General features: G+C 44.7%; 1 protein-coding gene across 1 annotated transcript in view; it reads left to right on the forward strand.

Moving 5' to 3' along the window:
* RERE (arginine-glutamic acid dipeptide (RE) repeats) overlaps nt 1–24,768 on the forward strand; it is a 175,648-nt gene that overhangs the window by 144,550 nt on the left and 6,330 nt on the right. The window contains 8 exon segments of the mRNA XM_009889653.1: nt 15,406–15,568; nt 17,786–17,878; nt 18,648–18,847; nt 20,244–20,405; nt 21,880–21,993; nt 22,932–24,232; nt 24,640–24,765; nt 24,767–24,768. The exon segment at nt 24,767–24,768 is cut by the window's right edge and continues 86 nt beyond it. Of these exon segments, the coding sequence (XP_009887955.1) occupies nt 15,406–15,568; nt 17,786–17,878; nt 18,648–18,847; nt 20,244–20,405; nt 21,880–21,993; nt 22,932–24,232; nt 24,640–24,765; nt 24,767–24,768 (2,161 nt within the window).

Here is a 24,768-nt window from a genome sequence, read left to right on the forward strand (position 1 = left end):
TCTTGTTTCGCGAATGGAAATCTTCCACGGTCAGAAGGACAAATGAGAATGTGTCCCCACCAAACAAGAGTTTTGGCATTCCAGTTTTCAAACTTACACACGCAACACACTCAACGCCTGTCTCAAGCTTTGTTTCAGCACTGAGCTGCATCATTGGGTCTCTGCATCTTTCTGAAGAATTTATTTATAGCGTAGTATTTTGCTGTAGTAAACCAAATCCAAAATGCAATGCAACTACATAAGAGATGGGAGCTGCTGTGTTACTATGTCTAGAGCAACAGGTTGATTGGTTGGTTTGCGAGAGGGAAGAAATCTGTTCTTAGGTTCTTCGAGGGGAGCAAATTCTTAAACTAACTCAGCGTGTACCCACCTCTAGTTAATGGAGTTTTCCATGCAGCAAGTCACTAGCTAAAAACTGATTTACGCTCTGATTTATGCTTATGTAATACTATTGATTTTACAGATCGTCACCAAAAACGAAAGTGGTGTTGCATTCAAAGTTAAGGCTGGAAGTCCTAGCTGGCAATATAACCTCAGTCTAGTGTACGTGCTTAAAGGTAAATCAGGTTGAGTTTAGAGTTGCAGTTCTGCTTGCTACTATCACCTTGTTCTGCTTTGTTTTGGTGTTTTTTCTGGTGGTGTGTTTAAATTCTGTCTGTAATGCCTTTTCAGATTCGTGATGGAAATGCTAACTCCAAGTTAATCTGCGCGTAGAGCTTCCTGTGTGGCACCACCGTTGGTAAAAGATGTGTATACTGAGGGCTGATTTGCGAGTGGCATTGCTTTACAAACCTGCAGTCACTGTTAGGAATCAGTTGAAGAATGCAGAGGATTCCGTAAAAACAATGTTTAAGGGGAAAAATGCGATGGGGTATTTTGGTGGCTAATAGAGATGGAAGTGTCTGGTTGAAAGTGCAGGATGCTTCTGTGAGTAGTTTTGTTTGCAAATAGTGCAGTGTTTTGGTTGCCCTGTGGTAAACTTACAAAGATTCATACTTCATCAATCTCAGAAACTTTGTGACTACAGCTTATCAGTTAATAATGGAGTAGCCTTTTAAGAGGCACCCAAGTATAAATGTATACTAGGAGGCTTTGCTCTCTCTCAAAGGAGGCCAACAGGTATTGATAGAACCTCTTTTTTTCTTGGTGTTTTGAAGTTCTCAATTATAAGTGGTTCTCTTTCAGTTTCTGACACCTTGGTGTGCTGTGCTGAATACAAGCCGCTAATTAAAACGATCACTCACGCTGCCTAGTGGTAGGCATCAACATGCTGTGACTGCTAGACACGTTAGTAGTAGGGAATAAATGGTGTAATACCATTTGTACTGGTGCGTTTGGAATACCCGATCAGGCAGTCTGTGTGTTCCCAAGGCATGCTGGCGTAGTCTGACTGTAACGGTAAAGAATGTCTGAGCTCTCATCGATGCGACTGGAATGAGACTCTTCGGTGTTCGTAGACGGGTGATGCCAAACAGGTCTGTGCGATGGATGGGAGTGGGGGGGGAGCGTGCGGGTCCAGGCTGAGTGTGGTGTGGGGGCAGCAGTGAAGCATCCTTTGGAGGAGCTGGGTATATAGTTTTGCACGTCTAATAACGCAGTACACTGAGCAGTTTTCATCTTAATCTTCAGAAGATTGCTGACTGGGTAAAAATGACATTGTAGTCCTCTGTATCAGAAGCTGCCTCAGTCTGTACTTAACTTGTAGAAGAGCTGAGGAAGGCAGGTGGGGACAATACCAGCCTGATACCTATGAAGAGGCAAATAAACTGGACGTTGTTTACACAAGGGAATCGAGCTTTTCTAGGGTAGTAAAGTGAAATGTAAAGGGGAGTGTTGGGGAAGCAGAAAGGCAGCTCTAGAACAAGTTTGGCAGAGTGTCGTAAGGAAAACGCGACGTCAGCGGCAGGTTGGCAGTGCCATAGGTCAGCGCCCGTGTTTGACAGCTTTCCTGGGGTCTGCCCTGCTTCTCCCTCTGGTGTAAGAGTGCGTGGCCAGGACTGGCCGGGGGGCATTGCTGAATCTAAAGTTCTGTTGTCCCAGGCAACCCTCTCAAATCCTTTTCATGAACGGATCAAACTTCATATTAAAGCTCATAAGGTCTGTAGCCATTTGTTCTTTTGCCAGTACTGCCCTTTTGCTTTAATGGCTCTTCTGTCTCCCTGGTGGAGATCTGCACGCGGAGCTACAATTCCGTACAATAGGTATTGTGCAGAGCCGGATAGATGGAGACGTCTTTTCCAGCGCTGCAGCTGCTTTATGTCATCCAGTGGGTCAGAAGCTGAAATTTGCCCGGCTTGTGACAAAATAGCTGTTAGAAGGTTAGCCTGCCTGGCGGTGGGAATCTGAGCTCGCGGGTTCTGTCTCCAAGATCTCCGCTTCTGAGTGGCAGTTGATTTTTTGGGGGTTGATAAAAAATATTATCGCCTTAACTTCCTCGTTCCATCACACTGCTGTTCTCTCCTGCTGACGTGGCTCTTCTGTCAGAGGTTAGCGTCCCTGCAGTGGACATGACAGAAAGGTAAAACTGAGCCCGCTGTTTCATTGCAATTGACAGTGTCAACTGAAATCCGTGACATTTTAAATTAGCGCACTTTGTAAAATGAGCTGCGGCTGCCGAATTGCCTGTCCTGACACCGCTGCTGTGGACGTGGGCCACGGACAGGGAGGGCAGGATTAATGGCAGCAGACGGGTTTTGTCTCTGAAGTCACCACGGTATTTTTTGCGAGCCCGCAGGAGTCCGAGCCCTAAGTCAGCCCCCAAATTACTGGGCCCTATTTTTCCCTTATCCCTAACTGTGAAGCGGAGATCAAGTTCGCTTTCCGGGGGAGCAGTTAGGATTAATGCTTGCTGGAGACGCCAGGGCAGAACAGAACTGTAAAGAATTAGCAATTTCTTTCACTTTTGAGTTCAGTGTGTAGGTATTACAGTAAGCTACAATGAATTGGTCTTTCTAATACTGCTTTACAACTCTTACCATTGTCTTTTAGTTAAGTTTTGCTTGCTAAGGATTTTTTTTTTCCTGACAGAAAGAATTCGAGACTGGAGGGAAGCAACAATAACTGAGGGATAAGCAGCTTACGTGGCAGTTCTTTTGTGGTTTCGGGGGGTGGAGGGGGCTGCTCGATGTCCTGCTTCAATATTCCTCTTTTCATATATTGCTCTGATAAACAGGAAAACACTTAAGTGCCCCTCAACCCTCCACACTTAATCTCGAAAATCTTCTGGTTTAGAGAAATGTTCTCGGAGAGCAGCAAAAGGAAAACAGCTGTTCAGGGATGAGATCTGAGAGAAGCCGAGTCTGTTTAAAATCAAGGCTTAATGCCAGGGATGTCTGCCTGAGGGGGTTTGTTTGCACGTTTGTTGCTCTGTCGGTACCTCAGACGGAAGAAAAAAAAAGAGCGGAGCAGGAACACGGCCTCCTTAAACCTGGGCGTGCGGAGTGTGGGAATCAAGGTTTCGGTGATAAGCCTGGAGGTTTGCGTGAGCTTATTTGACACTTTCCAGGTGGAAAATGGATGGCGTTCTTCTGTCCGGCTCCTTCAGGTGTTGGGTGTCCTGTGATAGAGATTTTTATTTATTAAGAGGTCAAATTCTAGCTGTCTTCAGCATGGAATCAGGGGGTTTGATAGTTTTCATCATGAAATACCCACTCGTGAGGACTCTGAGGACAGCTGCGATAAAAAGGGATGGAATTTTTTTTTTTCTGTTTGCAGCTGATGGCCTCTTCGCTTTCCTCATTAGCAGTGAGGATTGTTTTACGAGGTTTGTTTCCTCCTGTGTAGTTTTCAGTATTTTCTGTGAATGCTGTTGTTTTAAACATGACTTAATAATAAACTACTAAAACTCAACAGCTCCCCTATAGGTCGTGAGCTGCGGAGGGAGGAAGCTGTGTGTCAGGGACGATAACGCATACGTTTGACAAGGCAGGCTTTGTGTGATTCATCACAGATGTGTTTGGAAAACCTAAAACATCTGTTACATTGAAATGTGGAATGCAGGTCAGCGTGCAGACACAGCAGCAGTCGGCCACTGGCAGCACCGTTTCAAAGTTGCATCGCTGGTGATTGTCTCAGAACTAAGTGGAGCTTCAGTTCTTTTTTCTGTATTTAAATAAAACCAGTTACAGAATGTGACATTTGAGAAACACATGGCTAAGTCCTTACTTACTTTGCAGCTCTTCTTGCCCTATTAAAACAGGAAAAACACAACAAACTTTCAGAATTTCCATTTGCTTATTTATTTGAGCGGTTTTGTTTCCTTGTTTTTGTGATACGGATCTTCTCAGCGACCACTGCCTGCGCAGGAAGGAGATGGGGCTGGGTTTGCAGAGCACAGCGCGAGCAATCTGCGCTCTTCATCGGGAGGCAAAAACCCACTCCGCAAAGAAATAGCAGGGAGGGAAAAAAACCTATCTGACGACATGGGAATGTGACGCTCCTGCTGAGAATGACGTCAGATTCCAATGATAGAACATGGCAAGAATCGGATTTGGTTTGAAAGCTGGTAATAGAATATATTCTAACTTAACCCAGGGAAGGCCTGAAACAGGTAGTTTCATACAAGGGAACAAACCAGCTATAACTAACAGGAAGACAGTCCTCGATGGCCTGCAAAGTGTGGTAGGATTTGCACATTTGACTCTTCCAGAGAAGCTGCAGCGACTTGGGGATTGGGACTTTTTTCCCCAGACCATCTGAGGTGCCCCAGAAGTGTTTGAGGAGTGTTCACTGTTCAGCCTGAAACACTTGCCCACTCGTGGACTAATTGATGGCTTTTAAGCGGGGGCTTGAAAGGTAGCCAGAAACTTTTTTGTTAAGTGTTACACTCCAGTGTCTTCTCAGGTGAGTTGAGCCGGGAACTTGCATTGCGAGATGTAAGCACTTAACCATTTGAAATAATCTTTTCAGATGGGTAAAATGTCATCCGTCTCACCGCTGTGTTCATTTCCAGCTGAACAGGAGGGGAATTTGCTGAGCTGTGTAGCGATTGTCTGGTTTAGCTAATGAGGAGTGTGAATATGTGGGAGTTACTTTATTGTCCCTCCCCAATATTCTGGTGAGAGAAAACCATTCTCGTTCTGATGAGCTTAAAATCAGTATTTTCTATCATCCCTTCAGTTATGTGTCGGTGTCCTCCAGTGAGCCTGAGGCAGCCAGTGGAGTGTTGCAGTAATGCACAGTATTGATTCTAAGTGACAATTAACTGGAAGTGGTTTGTTTTAAATACCAGCTCGCATTAGTGCTGTGAAATAGTCAACTAACAGAACAAATAAAGCTAATGATTATAGTACAGGAAATGTTTTGGTAAGTATAGTTTGATTCTATTTGTACAATTGTCATTGTGCAATAATAAAAATATTTTTAAAGTAGTAAAACTTTTTTAATAATGGCAAGCCTAATTTCAGTTGTACAGAATTAGAAAACAAATTAGCATATGTATACCTTACTGAAATGCAGGCGGATTAAGTTCCCTGCTGAATAGTTGAATTAAATTTTTAATACTTTGTTTAAACAAAAATTATGAAAGTAGAAAACGCTGCTGTCCTTGTGTTTGGAATGTCACTTTCTACACCCGCATGCACATACACAAATTAGTCTTTCATTTAAATTAATTCAAGTTGACATGCAAACCACAACAGAACGTAGTCTAGTTGGGGATGAAATTACCAAAGTCTGTCAATATTTTTTGCTTGGTTTGAATAGCTGATTGTACTCGATATAATTTTCAGCCCCTATATAAAATCCATAAAATGGAGAAACCGCTGTGGTTGAAGAAGCCTTTTTTCATTTTCTGGCAGCCATTACATGCTGCCAGTACAAAAACATTTTTTTCTTAACAGTCCTTTCCCAAGCTCAAAAATGGATTTCCCCCCAGCCACTGTCATTCAATTATCACCTCAGGAAATGCATAGATGTAACTGATGATCCCTTTAAAACATCCTGCAGTATTCCACTCCTCCCATCTTTCATTTTTCTTCTCGCTCCAGTCATTAAATGTAACATTGCCGATGTATATTTTATAGGGTGACCCTGACGGCTGTCGCTTTGAGGATGTGCAGAGATAATAAGATTGTGCATGTAATGAAGGGCAGATAAATAGAAAAATGTTTACAGGATGGAGGGTGGTAGTTTTAACTGCTTTATGGCTTGCTTCTCTCTCATATACACACCCACCGATACCTCTGCTTTAAATAGTGAAAATGTGATGTATTATAGGCATTGAGAAGGACATCGTCGTGATGTAGCCGGTAGCAGTGAAATGGTTTTTCGTTCCACACCTGAACTCTAGCAATATGCAACCAAGAAACTTAATTATTGAGCTGGTACAAAAAGAGAGAGTAATTAAAGGGATGATGTATCGGTGCTTGGCACCTTCATTGAGAAAATCCTGTTCCTTGTATTGTGCTGCTAAATTTTCGATGTCAACAGAATTGATGGAATAGCGTATGTGAAGGGGAAAAGACATGATCCAGTGCAGACCTCGGTGAGCTCTGCTATGAAAGCTTTTCTGAATACTTTAATTTACTTGGGTATTTATTCCACTCTCCTCTTTGTCCTGATGTGTGAGCTCCAATATTGAGAACTTGTAGTTAACGAGAGGCTGGCAGCGAACGATGTTGCATGAAACAGCTGTGAACCCCCGGACTTTGATGTGGGCAGTAAAATGGATCGATAGTCACTGGCTCAAGAAAATAGGAACTTCTCCCATCTTTGCAAAAGCATTTCATCTCTGTTCTTCATGACTTTGTTGTGCTTAGTTCACCTGGCCCATGTGCGTTTTGTTAGGGGAAGCGCTTTGGCCATCAAGATGTAAGTGAAAAGGGAAAAAGGTTGAATATTTGCATTTGCTGGGGAAAGCAAATGGATGTTGAGCAGCGGGTTGGAGGGACCCTGCAATGTGTGCTGGCCTGAGCATCAGTAGGAGGAGAGATGCCCTGGCTCCACAGGGGCTCAGTTACGTTCTCCAGACTCTGGGTGAGGCAGTTCATACTCTGTGCCAGGCGGAGACATCCCGTCGGTCCTGACAAACTGGGCTCTGCTGGAATGGGAGACCACCGATGCTGCCGGTGGGCAGCTGTGCTGGGCAGAGACTGGGGGTGCGTGTGGGCGGACCAGAGGTAGGGGGTGAGCTTGGAGCGGGGGGAGTTAAACAACTGGAGTTAACAAGTGGTCAAGCAAATCGGGATTTCTAACCTGAGAAATTTAGCTAATGGAAGTTGCGAAGGGGAGCTGAGTAGAAAATAAATCCTTGACAAATGTGTATCAGGCAAGCAGGTCCTTAACTCTTCCGCTGTTTTGATAACCTCTTAATTGATCAAGCGCCGGAGCTCCCTGTGGGGTGTACCTGGTGACCCTGGCAGTGGCTACGCCGTCCTGGAGAGCTATAACTGACACTATTAAAGATGGGCTCTGATAATTAATAATGGATGCAGCCAACAGTCTGTGAGTTCCTGTGGGGATTAGCAGCGCTGTTGATTAACAAAGAGGAGCCTCTGGAGGAAGAAGCCTTAATTACAAAAGCTTTCTTTTCATTCTGGCATGAGGTACAGCTGGAGAGAGGGGCAGCAGCTTTTAACTGTGGCGCAGAGGCTTAAAGCAACGCGCTAGCTTGCGATGCACTTGTTTTTGCAAACTGTTAAAGCTGGTGCTTAAATCCCTAAAAAAAATATATATATATATATAAATATATTAAAAATATATTTTTTTTTTTCCTTTGAAAAACAAAGGGTTGTTCGCACAGAACAGATAGTGAGAGTAAGTTCCATAGTATGCTAATTATCTTATTTCCTACCAGTATATGCACCCTTAATTACAAACACTGGAAAAAGTTAGCGAATGAACTACATGAAAATGGTGAGTTAGATGTGGCATAGACGCGTTATTGGTGGGGTTTTTTTCAGGCTGTGGACAATAACATTTGGATTTCTCTGTGGTTTGCTAAAACCATAAATCAGGCGGTAGGAAGGAAACCAGAATATCCAATTGAAAGAAAAAGCAGCTTGCATCGAGGGCGAGAGGAAAGCTGAGCTGTTGAGGAACAGTCCGCCAGGACTGTGCTCAATAAGGACGGCGACGCCGGTGCGGGAGGCGTGGGTTCCAGTCGGGGGGGGATCTTAGAGGCCGACGGTCCCTGGTGGAGCTGGTCACGTACTCTGAGGTTAATCGCTACAATTGGATTGTTCTTGGCCAGTTTATGAATCTTCTGTCTCTTTGTTTCTGTATGCTATAAAACTTAAAAAGGATGTGCTGTAGGCTTAATTTGTAAATACTTCGTTGACTTTGTCATCAGATGGCAGATGCTGTACAGTGGCTGAGTGTTACTGCAGATAAATGTTTGTTTCAAATGAGAGATTATTTACATCCTATCTTGTACATTTCTTGCCTTTTTTCTCCCCATTTCGCAGTCCCTGTTCGCCGACTCTTTTCTGCTAGTGACTCCATTACATTTTGTGCCTCTTACCACTTCCAGTTCCCATGTATAATTTTAAGAGATGGATTTAGTTTGTACTCACCCGTTACATTGATTTTTTTAAAAAAAAATTATTTGTAGAGGAGGGCAAATACATTCTCTTGGGAGAGTTACTAGAGTGATCTGTGTGTTTAGATAACATGAAAAAGGAAGTTATTTCAGTCTCTCCACTGCTTGAGGAACTTTGGAGCGGGAGTGAAATCTTCAGTTTCCAAACTTGTTTCAGCGCTATCAGGAGTGACAGTTCTCTGATGACCGGTTGTCTCGTAGACCTGTGTCAGTCATCTAAATAAAAGCATCATTTGTAGGAGGTAGAAACTCGCTCTTCCTCTGGTCTGTAGAGGACTAAGCAGGGTAGCGGTGCTCGTTTAGCAGAAACAATTAGAAAGCATAAAGCTGGATCTGATCGCAGGTTTTTTCCACAACAAAATGGAATCCAGAAAATACAGCTGGAGCCTCGGCTGGGTTCCCGGGAAATTCTGTGACTGTTCCTGTATTGGGGGTGAATTGACAGCATAAAACCCGAGGGAGTTAGCCTGGGTTTCTCATGTACCGATCTCCTCTTTTGATTCCCACTTGGCCAGCCTGTTTTGCCAGGAGTTTCAAATGAAAATTGGAAGCAACTAGCTTACCTTGCTGTGTGCAGATCACGGAAACGGAGCATTAGAACAGCCAGTCTTCTAAAATTGTGGGTAGAGTTCTTAGCAGAGCCGAGGGAGAGAAGGCTGTATTGCCGTCCAAAAGATAATAAATGGCCAGAGGAACTGCTAGATAAAATGCCCATACTTCTAAAATATGCTAGAGAACTGAGAGACCTGCAGGATATTCCTTGGAGAACATCCCATGATTTTTAATGTGTTTTTTGTAGAGTTAGTAAAATATTGCTTGGTTTTTAAAAGTCTCTCTTAAAATTTCAGTAATATTTTAGATTATGTGGTATTCCTGTGCACCCAAGGTGGACATTAATCAGCGCTACTGAATTAAGCTGCTGAGACTTATTGCTTAATTAGAACGTATGCAAACCTATTTGTCATAGTTGGCAGAGGCATGTAGACCAAGCTTAAAATTGTTAAAAACTCCTAGATTCAACTCTTCCGAGCTGCACGCTGCCGTCCTTGCTCTTCCCTGCTGCGCTTTTCCAGTAGTTCTAACTTGTTTAGACCAAGACAATAGTTCGGTGTTTTCTCTGGGTGGATGTAGCCGTGCCCTGGGCTCGCCGTCCGCCCCTGCCCTGGCGTGGTGGGCTGTGCAGGGCGCAGCAGGGCACAGGGCTCCGCGCGCGCTCGGGCTCGCCTGCTCACGTTCCTTTGCGCCTCTCGGATCAGCGGCTTTTGGGTATGGCGACGCGCGTGGTAGAAGGGACTGCCAACTTCGGTTTTGTCTGCCGGGCTAACGGTGTGCGGCAGTATTCTGGGTGGTTCTGTAAAGTTTCGGGAAGCAACCTGCCAACCTGTGCGCGTGTAGTCCATCTTCGAGGCGTGCAGGCGTTCGAGCAGATGTTGTAAGCAAGAGCGCTAAAGCGGGGGGATTCAGTGAAGGAGGGAGTTGCTGGAGACAGTGTTTTTACCACAGGACTTAAGTAATAGGGAGCATTAGCTAAATTGAGTTGACTTAATAAAATCTTGATGCATTCCAGAAAGATTGTGAATTCATTAAGACCGCGGCTGGACAGTCTGTTCCCCTCTGCTCTGCCATGACTAGTTCATAGCAGTTGAAGAGAGTTGTCATTTACCTTTTCTGTTTAATTACTGTAAAGCTCTTCCCCTCCCCCACGATTTTTTTTTTTTTTTTTTCCCCTGGCAGAGCAAGGCTCTGGGGAAATTAAACAGCAATTATTATGTTTGCTCACTCTGTTATACCATAACAGATACTTGAAGGTAGGTTGATGTGTTTGTGTGATTGGCTTCCATAGGAGCAGGCTCTGCTGCAGCAGGGCTGTCAGAACCTCTCAAATCCAGAAATGCATACACACTGTTAATCCTTTGCTTACCTAAGGCAAGACTAAACACAAACATGGGGCACAGCTTGTAGCGTGTATTTTACATTTGAAAACTACTGATAAGAAGTGAGAAAGCAGGGCACCAGCACTCCCTTTGTTAAGGGTACGGCAGAGTTAGCAAGTCCTGCCCTGGCGTTCGGTGGGGTGGTGTGGCTCGGGGAGCTTGATGGAGCTGCAGAAAATGAGGGGTGGGAGAGGTAAGAGAAAGGTGCCACACGCCGAGGAGGTGATCTCATAAATGCAGATGGGCCGTGCGGGGCAGGCGGGAGCGCTGGGCTGGGGAGGATACAGGCTGTGGGGCATCTGGAGACTCCTGTGGCAGCTCAACCTCCGGAGCTGAATTGCAGAGAAAGTCTCGCCGCCGCATACTCCTGCGGCAGTGGAGCTGAACCGTTTCCTTCTCTTTAAAAATAATCCCTAGAACAGAGCTAAAAGGAGATGAAGCATGGCTTCTGTGTACCTACAGCGTGGGGTGAAATGGCCTGGGCAGGAGAAGGCAAGAGATTTGAGGAGTTGTGAGTTCTGGATGTATTTCAGAATTGATGAAAGCTGAACTATGGTTTTCAGTGAAGAAGAGATCCCCTCTGTCTTGTGAAGCTTCAGTAATGGGAAAGTAGGTGTTCTCGAGGAAAGGTGGCATTAAGAACCTGAATAATGCTTCTCATTTTGCTTTATATGTGTTTGATAAATTGCTTGGGACAGTTATTCAGATATTAACATAGAAAAATGGAGTTGTGTTTGCAGCAGAGAGGTGGCATTGTGTCAAATGGAGGTGAGGCTGTTACGATGAACAACGAAGCAGATTGGGGGAGAAATGAATCTTTTCCCCACAAAGATGGAAAAAGCTGTACCTTGATGGATTTGATCTGGGAGGGCACTGATAGCACCTCTCTTGGATGTGGCTCAGTACAGGAATTAGAGCTGCTCATTTGAGGGTTGGTGTTGGAGTAGATTTCTGGGTCACTTTGGTGGGACTTCCCTTCCTAACAGTGGATTTATCCATAATTGATACAAAAGGACAGTTGTGTCACACCATCGGTATCTGGGGGTCTGAGAGCTGAGGTGGATTTCAGGGATGGGAGGCAGCCCCTTAACAGTTCTGGAGAAAGAAGCAGCGACTTGGACATGGACATCCTTCCTGCTGGACAGTTGCCTCAAAATTCCGGCTGTATTACCACCAAACAGCTGGAGTGTTATGAGTGCTCTGATTCATTAGGCTGTAGGAGCTTTGCTGAAGAAGGGTGTTTCACGTGCTGTGAGGGACTGCTTCATTGAGCACTCACGTGTCTCATTTGCATCTACGTTACGGGTCATCCGTGTATGTGCAGCCATATAAAATCTTGCTACATCACGTCTGAAGCGGTGATAAGCTGGACCATGCAACGCTTAAGTTTACCGTTTCATTGTGCAGCTTTGAAGTGGTCGTTAACGCCTGTTTTATTGAGCTCGATTAAATAGGAACGTGTTGTTGGGTGCAGGGAAGAGGGTGACAGAAGCAGGGGGGTGGTGCTTATTGCAAAAGGAGATGGGCTCCTCCTAACTTCAGCTGGTCTGTGCGCTTCAGGCCACTGAACTGGATTAGAGTGACGAATGTGGTTGGGTTTCCAGCAGCAGGTTCAGCCCTCCCTGGACTTGGCTTGCAAACCTTGAGTTTCCCTTCCACCATCAGCCGGAGACCTCGCCACAGGTCGTAGTTGCTTCAGTGGTCTCACCCCTTCCTTAATTTGTCTCTGAAGTCTGGAAATGAGGGGGATGTCACTCTTTAAATTGCACGAGTGTAATGATGCAATAAAGGATGGTTCAGTCTGCTTTATCTTATGCAATTTTACTGCTCGTGTTGCCAGCAGTACCCAGTTCCTGGCACAAAAAGCTTCAAAGGAGACATGCGACGTATTTACAGGTTGTTAGGTCAGGGCTGTTCCCCTGGGTGTAGACCTGCTACCCAGAAAATCAGATTGAGAGCAGCTGCTCTCAGCCCTCCCCGGGTGAGCAGGCAGCGGAGTGCCGCGGTTCCTCATGCTGTTCCCAATTACGGTACGGAGATGTAGGATGTGTTGACTGCGAGACCTTGTGGTGAGGCGAGGTGAGATCGCCAGGAACAAGATGATCATTACAGGCCATTCATGTCAGCGGCGTTTATGCTTTTCTGTTTGCTTGCAAGCAAAACCAGCGGCTAATTTGCAAGGCTGCCTTTTGTACAAGGGCCTTGTGATCAATGCTTGCCTGTGTTAATGTTTCAGTAGGCTATTGATTTCTGCAACAGCTTTTGTTCCCTGAATTTGTGTGATGGGTTTCGGCAGCGCACGCTATGCATGTTTGATTAAAGTTCATTTGACTTCACTTGCAGGGAAGCTGGAAGCTGTTTTTACTCCCGGTTTGTAGAAGCAAAGCTTTCCTGGCTTATTCCTTTGTGCTCCAGCTTCTGCCGCCCGTGCAGTCACCAGTGCACGCTGTTTCTAATCCTTCCAGCCTCACTCGCTCCAGCATTTAATCCCTTAGGTAGACAACATAATATTAGATAGCCAGGCAGCTAATAACATCTGGCATGGAGTTTTCTCCGTGTAGTACAGGTCTAACCTGTGCGTCCGTATAAAACGTTAACATTCTCTGGGCGTGCATCCTCTCTGATGTTTACTTCTTCATTGTTGTCAGAAAGTTGAGTCATTTACTGAGTCATGTAGCTGTGTGGTCTGACCGGGAGTTTGAAGTACAGAATATTCTCTAGTCCTTTCATGTATCCAGATTTCATAGACGGGGTAAAAACTAATTGTTGGATAAACTTCTGTTTCCTCTTTATCTGCATGCAGTTGTGACTGCAGTGTTGGGAGGGGCTCAGGAAGAAAAGCATTATGATCATGAAGTTAGGATTTATAAATATACACTTTCTTTTTTTTAAAGTTTGGTTTACGGTGTGGCATGTGTGTTAAACTTCCCTGGGGACCTGATGGGTTTGCGATGTGTAAATAGAGCTCAAATAGGTTCCCATTTCCTATTTTATGATGGGAGGAAAACAGATTGGTTTGCACTCTGCTGTTGCCATATGTCAGAGGACACACTAATTCACTGCCATAAAGACACGGGATTTACCGACTCGCTTCTTGGTGCTGACACCTCAGATTTGATATAAATGAATTTATAGGTAAAATGTGGCTGGTTTCACTTGCGAGAGACTTTCTACCTCTGCAAAGCACGGCATAAGCTTTTCTGCAGAGCTCCGTCTGCCTCCTGGCACAGGTCGTATCCTCAGTTTGACAAACAGTTGTGCTGGATGGACTTTGAGCCCACTTAATGGACTCAAAGTAAAATGGTATTTCCAAAGCAAACACACGCAGTAGAACACGCCGCAGCAGAGCGGGGTGCTGGGTGTCAGAACTCGGTGTTCCTCCGTGTCTGACATAGCTTGAATGCTCATCCCCAGCCTGCACTCATTAGACTCTCTTCAGGAAAGAGACAGAGAGAGATAGAGAGAGAGATTTTCTTATTTTTCTTTTTGAAGTGGGGCTTTTGTCCTTCAGAATCGACAGTTGTAGGTAACAATTAATTTTGCCCGCTTAATCCTTCCTCCTCCTAACTCAGTATCACTCTGAATACACTGAATAGTGTTGAGGTCTGTGGTGGAGGTCTGTAGCATCAATCCCAGCCTACAGCAGTGCAGATTAAAAACACATCTCTTCTCTCTATCGCCAGAAATCAAAGTTGTGGTTGTGTTCTTTTTCTGGTGTTTCTATTTTTAAATTAGGCATTGGTAAAATTCTTAAGTGTCTTAAATGTCGGCAGTTAATGTCTAGAACAACATCCTCCTTTTGTCTTTCCAGTGTTTCGGCGTACAGATGTTAGTTGTGGCTGTAATTGCTTGTTCGAGGCCCTTGGGAGAGTTTGGATTAAGGGTGTGTCTTTATTAGCCTTAACTTGAGTGATCTGCCCTGAGTATAGGCTGCAGGATTTCCCCCCAGAGGGAGCAGGCTGAGGTTATGTTATTTGATCACATAAAATGCAGTTCAAAGAAACCCTTTTTGTGGGCAATTCAGGTATGTTTGTTCTGATGTTGATTTTTCAAGGGGCTGGTTAGAACTTCTCCGTTTTTCTCTTGCAACTTGAAAGAAACAACACCTTTTACCTTAGAGGCAGACAAGTCGCCAGGAAATGATGGGGTTTCAAAGTAAGAGAAAAGAGATTAAAACCACATGCTGTTCTTTAGTGCGGCATTACATCCGCTAGTTTGAATGGCAGCTGCTCCAGTTTTTGAACGTAAGGCGATTCGTGATGCCGTGTGAAATTATCACTCCTTTCTCTAGGTGTGCTTTTCTAACTGCTTAATTAATTTAGATGTGGGCATGTATATTCAAATTAAAACACAATTTACTGTAGTAGGATTGAGTTGAACACGTTTTTATTCTAACTTCCAGCTTCTTAAGCAGGAATATTTTAAAAAAAATCTGTGCGCAGAATGTAGGTTGACAAAATGGCAGTATTTGTTTGGATTGATCCCTATTCTTTCTGCAAACACCAGACAGTTCTTAGCAGTTATCAGTTATTTGTTCTGACAACTCACTGGGAGGTGTGGTACCTCTCCGGAGGTGTTGTCAGGATGCTGACAGCAGGGAAAGGGTACCTGTGTCGGAACGGCTGAGAGCAGCAGTGCCAGCCCCATCCAGCTGGAGGCTGGATACGAACTACCCAACCTCTTTTCCTAGGGAAGGAGGAAAGGAGTGAGAAGGCATTTATTTACTTCTGTTCCTCCCCTGCAAAAGTGAACAAAAAATAACAAGGATTTTTCTTTCCTGTCTTATCTAAAGAATTCTTTTGTCTGGCTGAAATACATCACGAAGCTTCCTACAAAAATACATGTGCACGCATACAGAGAGCAAAAGGGAGGAAAAAAAGCTGACAAGTCAGATTTGCATGCCCCTCTAACATACTCCTTCTGTATTTGCAGGGAGAACTAATCACCTTCTATTACTATTGGAAGAAAACCCCTGAAGCAGCAAGTTCTCGAGCCCACCGTAGGCATCGAAGACAGGCTGTGTTTCGGAGAATTAAAACTCGAACTGCTTCCACTCCGGTCAACACTCCCTCCAGGCCCCCCTCCAGTGAATTCTGTAAGTGGAAGCTAAAAGCAATGCATTTATCTTTGTTTAGATGCAGAGAGCAACAGTAATGTAATGGTGCTGTACCTTCAAGTGAATGAGCAAGGAAATGGAGTTCAGGCTGTTGCCCTCTCCTGTTCCTATACCATTATGCTGGAATGCGGTAGGCGTCTTTGATCACCAAGTGCTTTGTGCAGTTCTTAAACATAAAAGCATCCTGTAAGGATGGAAACGTTGCCCTGGTGCTGAATTTTCCTGCTCTTTTCTTAGTTCTGTGTTGTATTTTCTCCAGGCTTATTGCTGTAATGGGAATTAGAAAATGCAAAAAGAAGTGCAAATGCAAAAACTTCCATCCCTTTCCTTACTGGGTGACCCGATCCTTCCGCTTGATCTCAGGCTCTGTGCTGCAGCCAGCACTGGTGTATCTTCATGTGTCTTGGAAGACAGTTGGCCTTGACTGAAGCACAAGTGTCTAAACAAAGAATAATTACCCAAACCAGTGAAGTGTACTGCATGCAAAGGTTTATGATTAGTCATGTCCATATGGATATAAACTTTTATCCTTATGTAAAAGGCTTATGTTAACGTGAGTGTTATGTCTTTCTATGGACTAAACCCAGCACATTTCACATGCCTTCTAAAGAAAAGGGACTATGTGGAAGGCAGAAATTGGCAGAATCTTATTAATATGGGGGGGGTTGAGGATGTGGTGAGGAGGCAAGATACAGAATTCTGAGAGAGTATGAGTGAGGTGGTAAGAAAGGGCTATTAGCTACTTCTTGCTGACATTGATAGGATTTATTGCTGATTTCTGTGTGCACAAGAATTGAGGATCTTGACTTTACAGCTCGATGCAAGACACTCAGCAGACACTTCAGACCACATGTGCTGGAAGGCCCCATCCACATGGATCCGACTGCAGGATGAGAATAAAAATCAATTTAGTAAAAGAAAGCAAGTTCCAGCCTGGTGTCAATTTTGCAGTCAGGGTTTAAACACCTGCAAGAATTAATGTAGAAATTATGGTAGTGCTAGCAGCTACTGTTAAGTGGGACCCTGTGTTAATTTGATGGGTAACGAGTTGATGACAGACGCTGATGGCAAGCACTGTAGAATCCCTCCTTCTCTATAACCTGCATGTGTTACAAAATATCCTCTTGGAACCTTTAGAAAAACAGTGGTTTTGCGTCAAGGACTTCTTTTCTAATTAAAGATGTCAACAAAAGAAGCCACAGGGCTTTCTGCTTGTGACAAATTATAGACCTGTTACGCTGTGAATTTATAGTGGTGGTGCTAGAAAAGTGCAGTACTCTAAACGTAAAGGATTTACTCCTGAGTTGTTTCAGAAGATGAGGTAAGATAAGGTTTTTGTGATGTCTGCAGACTCTTGGTGGTTTAGATGGTGCTTTTTAGCTCACAGCCTTGTAATCGGCTGATTTCCTATATACTGCCTGCCGCAAAGGAGGGTGACCCTTTCCATATTCTTCACTTCTTTGAAAGTGACATTCTTGAAATGTAAGTTTGCCACGGGTTAAAACTCTTAAGGAGGCTTGCAGTAAGGATTGGAAAGCCAGGAGTAACCTTGTAGTACCTCTCATCCAAAAGAATCACAACAAGTTTTTCAAACAGGTAGGTTATATTGGAAGCATTGTTTCTTCCACCCACATTACGCATGTAGCTCTTGGGTTAAACGTAGCCACTGTCTAACAGAGCATAACAGCAGTCCCCATCTGGTTTGGAAGATGAAGTCTAGAAACAAAATAAAACTCGGAAAAGCCACCGCAGTATCTGTCTGTGGAGTGTAGTAAAGTAGGACTTAGGTATACAATATTTGATTTTTAATTTGATGAGGTTCTAGAGATAAACCTCCTTTCTCTTGAAAATTGTGCTTTTGGAACACAGCCTCTCTAACTAAGCCTGAACAGTATTTGAACGACAACTTAATTGGAAACGTACCGTGTACTGAATCAAAAGTTCTGGGAATTGTATCACTTGGCGCGTTCCTGGAATCCTCCTTTAATCTGTAGACCGAGGAGGTCTGGCCTTGCTTAGTTTGCAGAATTGGAAATAATGGTCATCCAAGACAAGGTGGGTTGTAGGAAGTCACAAAATTTATGCAAGAACGATTATTATTAATGATTGTTTCAGCCAAGTAGAAGGAAATAAAAAATCCTGCTGAGTTTTTTCTTTTCCATTTTCCTCTTCTTCCCTTGTTCTTTGCTTACTCAGTGGACTTGAGCTCGGCCAGTGAAGATGACTTTGACAGCGAGGACAGTGAACAGGAACTGAAGGGTTACGCCTGCCGTCACTGCTTCACAACCAGTACGCACCTGATTCCTTGCTGTATTTCTCTCCTTTCTGCTGCTTCATATTTAATGCAGGTTCATTCAAGCAAGAACAGTTTGTGTGCATGTACAGCTGTTCAAAAAAATGTGGGGTTGAATCAGCTAAAATATACAGCCTTCCTAACAGTTAATCGTGCTTTGCCATTGCAAATTAATACTGCAGTGACAAAGGAGAATCCTGATAGACATTTATACAGGGGGAAAAAAAAATCTACATAATCTATATAATCAATTTGTGATAGAGCAAATCAATATTGGACTGTGACTATCACGCACAAAACTTCTTTATGCTGCACCAAATCTCCTCTGCAGCAGCCCCATTCCTGCAGGTGTTGCTGAAGGTTGTCTGATATTTGGGCATGTGCACGGCATGGACGTGTGAGCCCCAGAATAGGGAAGGAAATGAGAAGTTCATAGCTCACTCACTTTAAGAAACAGCAGCTTTGGAGAACAATGCCTGCCTGTTAGCTCCCAGGTAGAGCAAAAAAAGGCTTCTTTCTTTGTTTTCAAAGCTGTAGTTGCGTAAGTAAACAAATAGTTTGTAAATTGAATATTGACAATGTGTGCTGGAACGCAGACTAAGCCTGGAACAGGACAAAGTTTTCCAGAAATTTCTCCAACTTTGTTGCTCGTAGAAAAGCAGCTACTTTTCTAGTTGTTGTGTGCTTTTTTAAATAATGCAGTGTGTTTGTGCTGAGTGTCTGGTACATTGCGTGTTTCTAAGCTGTTGCTTTTCCTGCCCCAAGCCTCCAAGGACTGGCACCACGGCGGTCGAGAAAACATTTTATTGTGCACTGATTGTCGCATTCACTTCAAAAAATACGGAGAGCTGCCACCCATTGAGAAGCCTGTAGACCCTCCACCCTTTATGTTTAAGCCTGTCAAAGAGGAAGATGATGGACTTAGTGGAAAGCATAGCATGAGGACAAGGCGGAGTCGAGGCTCGGTAGGCTTAACACTCTTGCATTGCAACTTCTTCTGTCAAGAGGAGGTGTTGGCTGGGAAAAGGCAGTCAAACTTCGAAAATGATGCTTTCTCTGTCTTGCTCGTTTGCCATGGTATGTGCCTGCTGCAGCATTTGTGTATGCAGGTGTGATGAGGTTTGCTGAGGTTGAAGCTTTCTTTGGAAAAGGAGCTGAAATCTGTCTTCTACAAGTTCCAATAAAACTTGTTATTTCCATGTTTTTAATGACTGGCAGTGGGCTGTCATCATAAGGGGACATTTGACCAGTTTATCATCACAGATTTTTGTACTAGTATGTGTCCCTCTTCCAGCTGGATCCTGTCAGAGGTGAGCCCTTGGGCTTATTTTAAAGCAAGAGTTTTAAAAAATCAAATGCTGTTCATGCTATGTGGTTTCCTCATATTATGGGAGTTAAAATCTCTTCTTCCCTGCAGGAAACCGTAGTTTAGTCCTGTGCTCAGTGTCCTCTGTCACAGAGTTTTTACTCGGGGTGAAATGCCGGGAGCCTTCACTGCGCACAAGTGCCTTGTGAGGACTCTGACAGCAGCTCTGGTTAATTTGATGTTTGCTTTGGGTTTTGGCTGATAGAAAGCAGCACATACATTTCTTTTCCCTGCCCTCCCCTCCCTGTCTTTCTGATCATGACGATATGACCATTGCTTCTAAAAGTCTTGTGAGGCTACGCTGTCGGGTGGGATTGGCTTCATTGTTTTTATGGTAGCCAGTCATCCAAAAAACTGCCAAACTGGGAGGGAAACAGCATTAATTATTGAAATATACTCTACTGTGATTCTTTATTGTATAGCGGGAGCACGTTGAAACTGTGGGTTTAGAAACTGGTCTCCACTGCTCAAATGCCAACAGATTAGACTATTTCTTTTAATGGAACATGAGGGTCCTCTCCTACCTCATTCGCCGTCTGCGTATGCATGCTTGCAAACGTGCGTGCATGTGTTTTATGAAGAAAATTTAGCATGCAAACGGCAGCGGCTTTGGAACATCTTTCTAATGTTGTCATTTCTGGCAGATGCTACTAAATAAAATAATCAGCGCTTAATGTTTTTGAGCAGACAAATTAAGGATTTGCCTCCTTTTAAGTCCAGATGAACTCTCAAGGAAAAACTGTAACAATGTTAAACGCTCTCGGTTTTTCATTTTTGAAGCTCTTGGCAGGAGTTACCCTTTCTGGGTAATTTGTTCCATTGCTTATGGAACTTCACCCTCATAGTGAAAAAGAGTTTGATTACGTTGAGGCAGAACCTCCGATATTTCAATTTGTGCCTATATCCATCCGTGCCCCTGCTGTAAGACAGAAAAAAAGTACAGAGGTGGGACAAATGCTGACTTTGATGCCCTTTTGTTTCTGTTAAACAAATAGATGTCTACACTACGTAGTGGTCGTAAAAAGCAGCCAGCCAGCCCTGATGGTAGAGCCTCCCCTATTAATGAAGACATCCGTTCCAGTGGCCGCAACTCTCCTAGCGCTGCCAGCACCTCCAGTAATGACAGCAAAGCAGATTCAGTGAAGAAGTCTACCAAGGTAAAATTTTCCCATTCTTCTCTTGTGTCAGGACTGGACACCTGAGGCCTCTACAGTCAGCTAAATGCGATGCAGACTAGGAGGCCGGGGAATCTCTCGGTGACCTAGAAATTCCTATTTGTGTGGATAAGCAAAAAATTTAATGGTACATCTGACTGATGCTTTATTCCTGTGCATAAGGATGTGTAGTGATAAAAACCATAAAGTATCCCCACATAACCTTACTGCTCTCGTGATAAATTAATCCTTCAATTTCGGATGCAAATGCAGGCATTAGGCTCATGGAAGTAATAACGATCAGAAATGCTGTATTTGAGGCAAGTAGACAGTTTTGGGGATTTTTTTTAAGCAGTACTTAATCTTTGTTTACAAAGGAATATGAATATGTAGTAATTGAGACTACTTCTGTTACTGTTTTTCCCTATCTATGTTTGCTTGATTTTTCAGAGCAAGCTGACAGTTTAGTCTGTTCAAATGAGTAAGTGCCTTTCCAAGAGAGTACTGAAGAAACAAAGCCAGATGAAGTGGGAAGGCTTGCCATTAAACTGTGTAAATTGAAAAGTAGCAAGTTAAAAATACTTTTTTTAAAAAAAAAAAAAAAAAGTCAAAACTGTAGTGTTGGAGCAAGTTTTCACAGGACAGAACTGAGAACTTAGCAAAATTTGAAGTTAGGTTAGGTAATTATGTGATATATAAAGCTGTCCCAGGCCATGAAAGAAGGTAGTAATCTTGTAATAGCTACTCGTTGTTAGCCCTGTATTTGAGGGGATATAAAAATATCCCTCTCAAAATATCAGAAGTAAAGCAAGACTTTCATGTAGTAGAAAGAAGGTTATCCTGTGCCTGTCTGCTGCTGAAATTCTCGCTTCATCCTCTGTTACAACTGGTGTTGGTCTCCATTAAAAGAGTATACTGGACCAGTTGATCTGGTATGAGTTCCTGGTGGACTTGATTCTGCACGGCTGAAGACAACTGCTTTTTTTTTTTTTTTTTTTTAAATAATCCTTCACATTCAAAGCTTGAGAGCACAGCTACATGATGAGGAATGCTTTACTCAACGTTTCTTTTTCCTCCTGGCTTGTCAGGAATGTATGCAGGGTTTGTGTGCAAACTGCCCCTTGGGTTTCTGTCTGCAGAAGTAAAATTGGTTTGGGTTCTGTCTTAAATTTGGCCTCCAGAGGGAGTGGCTGGAGCATTAGGTAGACGCAGGTCTTCTGGGAGCTGCTTCTGGCAGATGGCGGAATACAGCAGCAGCTCCAGAACAGATTCCTCTGCAACTTGTAATTGGACAGAGGAACAGATGCACGTTGGGTTGTTGTTAAATGCTGACTTATCCCAACTTCTGATCAGTTCTCCTGCTCCATGGGAACCTTTCTCGTTTATTTGTGTTAAATACGGGAGCACTGGCGTATGCTCAATTTACTTTTGCGTTTAGATCACTGGTAACTGTTGTGTTCTGCTTCATTTGTGGCAGAAGATAAAAGAAGAGGTAGCTTCTCCTCTCAAGAACTCCAAGAGGCAGCGGGAAAAGGCAGCTTCTGACACAGAGGAACCGGACAGGTCCAATGCCAAAAAATCCAAAACTCAAGTGAGTCCCAGAGAGGAATATTTTCACTTAAGGGGAACAGTTTGAGAGTGGGAGGGGGTGCAAACCCAGTGGCAAACCATAAACATGAAAACGATTTAAGCCACATCAAATTGTAACTTACTCTGTGGCTGGAAAGCGATCCATATTTTATGATGTCTTCCTTCTGTTGAAAAACAGTGGAATTACATGGGGTAAGTCCAGAAGACTTTCTTTTTTGTTTTAATACCAGTTAGCAACTAAATAGTATACCTGGATTATTTTCCACTCCCCTTCCCCCTCATTTTAATTGAAATGTGGTTTTTCCTCTTCTGTGGCAAGTTAGAAGACCACCACTGGAGTTCACTTAATTTAATGGTATCAAAGCTCAATTTAAACACTTCCAGGATGTCTCTTCAGCTCCGTTTACCTGACCAGGTCCACTCTGTGCACAGGATTTGGGATTTTCGGCACTGAGCTTTCCATGTTACAGAACCACAGAATGGTTGAGGTTGGGAGGGACCTGGAGTCATCTAGTCCACCCCCTCTGCTCAAGCAGGGCTACCGAGAGCTGACTGCCCAGAACCACGTCCAGATGGCTTTTGAGTATCTCCAAAGATGGAGAGTCCGCAGCCTTTCTGGGTAACTTGTTCCATTGCTTATGGAACTTCACCCTCATAGTGAAAAAGAGTTTAATTACGTTGAGGCAGAACCTCCTATATTTCAATTTGTGCCTATATCCACTGGACACGACTAAAAAGAGCCTGGCTCCGTTGTCTTTGCACCCTCCCTTTAGATATTTATGTTGTTTGTGCTTTTTTAAGTCCTGTAAGCTTCAAAGGGAAGTACTTGCCCTTGTGTTTGCACAGCGTGTGTAACAGGTTGCATCCTATGGCATGCCGATAACGTTCTTTGTGCGGTTTTCTCATGCACGGGGGTTATTTTTCCCCCTCTCCCCGCAGGAGATCAGCAGGCCAAACTCTCCCTCAGAGGGTGAGGGCGAAGGCGAGAGCTCCGACAGCCGCAGCGTCAATGACGAAGGGAGCAGTGATCCCAAGGACATTGACCAGGATAACCGGAGCACGTCACCCAGCATCCCCAGCCCTCAAGACAATGAGAGTGACTCGGATTCCTCTGCTCAACAGCAAGTGCTGCAGGCGCAGCCCCAAGTGCTTCAGGCGCAGAGCGCTTCTGGCCAGGCTCCTCCCCCCACAAAAAAAACTAGCCAGCCCCAGGCCCCGGCGCCTCCGCCTCCTCACTCTCACATACAGCAGGCTCCTGCTTTGCACCCGCAGAGGCTCCCATCACCCCACCCACCTCTGCAGCCCCTGAGCGTGTCGCAGAGCCAGCAGACCCCTGCCTCTTCACAGCCCCACTCGCAGCCGCCGCTCCACAGTCAGGCCCAGCCTGCCCCTCACAGCCTGCAGGCTCAGCCCCTCCTGCCTCATCCCGTACCTTCACAGCCATTTTCCCTCCCCACTCAGTCATCTCAGTCTCAGGTTCCCCTTCAGACGCAAGCACCGTCATCTCATTCTCACTCCTCTCTCCAGGTTCAGGTGACGCAGCCTGTCCTGCCGACTGCAACCTCGCTGCAGCAGGCTCAGCCTCCGCGGGAGCAGCCCTTGCCCCCTGCGCCCATGGCCATGCCTCATATCAAACCTCCCCCTACTACCCCAATCCCTCAGCTCCCCACTGCTCCATCCCACAAGCACCCTCCTCATCTCTCTGGCCCTTCTCCGTTCTCAATGAACTCCAACTTGCCTCCACCACCTGCTTTAAAACCTCTGAGCTCCCTCTCAACCCATCATCCTCCGTCTGCGCACCCTCCTCCTTTGCAGCTGATGCCTCAAAGCCAACCACTGCAGTCATCGCAGGCCCAACCTCCTGTACTGACACAGAGTCAGAGCCTTCCTCCGCCTGCTAATCACCCCCCATCTGGACTCCATCAGGTATCCTCCCAGCCCCCCTTTTCTCAGCATCCCTTTGTCCCAGGAGGCCCACCTTCCATCACCCCTCCTTCTTGCCCCTCCACTTCCACGCCACCCACCGTGCCTGGCATCCCGCTTCAGACTTCCATCTCCACATCAGCAGCTTCTGGTGGAAACGTGCCAGTGGTGACAGCCTGCACGCTACCACCTATTCAAATCAAAGAAGAAGTCCCGGATGAAGCCGAGGAACCAGAAAGCCCTCCCCCTCCACCCAGAAGTCCATCACCAGAACCTACCGTGGTGGATACACCAAGTCATGCTAGTCAGTCAGCCAGGTATGGAGGTTTTCAGCAGCGCTTCCTTCATGCGCTCTGGTTTTCTGGGTAGCTGGGCACTCCCAAAAGCTGAGAAATGAGCTCCTGTGGGAGCTGAGCGTATTTGACGTGTGTGTCTTGTCAGCCTCTCTGGCATGATTTTGCGCTGTTTTTCTGGAAAGGTCCTGTTTCAGCCGGCATATTCAGACAGGGCATTACAGTTTGTAATTGTGAGAGGGGGTTCTATATTCCACTTGTCTGTGGAGTAGTGCGCTACAATTAATTTGCTCATGGCTTTCAGGGAAGTTGGTGGTGCTATTGTATAAGTGTAGAGTGATAAATTTAAATTTTTTTGGATGTACAGCTCTTAAATCCCAGACTCTTGCATCTTTCCCAGGGCTAAGCTTTTTCTGGTTTGTTTCTTTCAGGTTCTATAAGCACCTGGACCGTGGCTACAATTCATGCTCAAGAGCAGACTTATACTTCATGCCTCTCGCAGGATCAAAACTGGCCAAGAAGAGAGAAGAGGCCATTGAAAAAGCCAAAAGAGAAGCAGA

The sequence above is a fragment of the Charadrius vociferus genome, unplaced genomic scaffold, assembly GCF_000708025.1.
Source record: "Charadrius vociferus isolate BGI_N301 unplaced genomic scaffold, ASM70802v2 scaffold477, whole genome shotgun sequence".
Lineage (NCBI taxonomy): Eukaryota > Metazoa > Chordata > Aves > Charadriiformes > Charadriidae > Charadrius > Charadrius vociferus.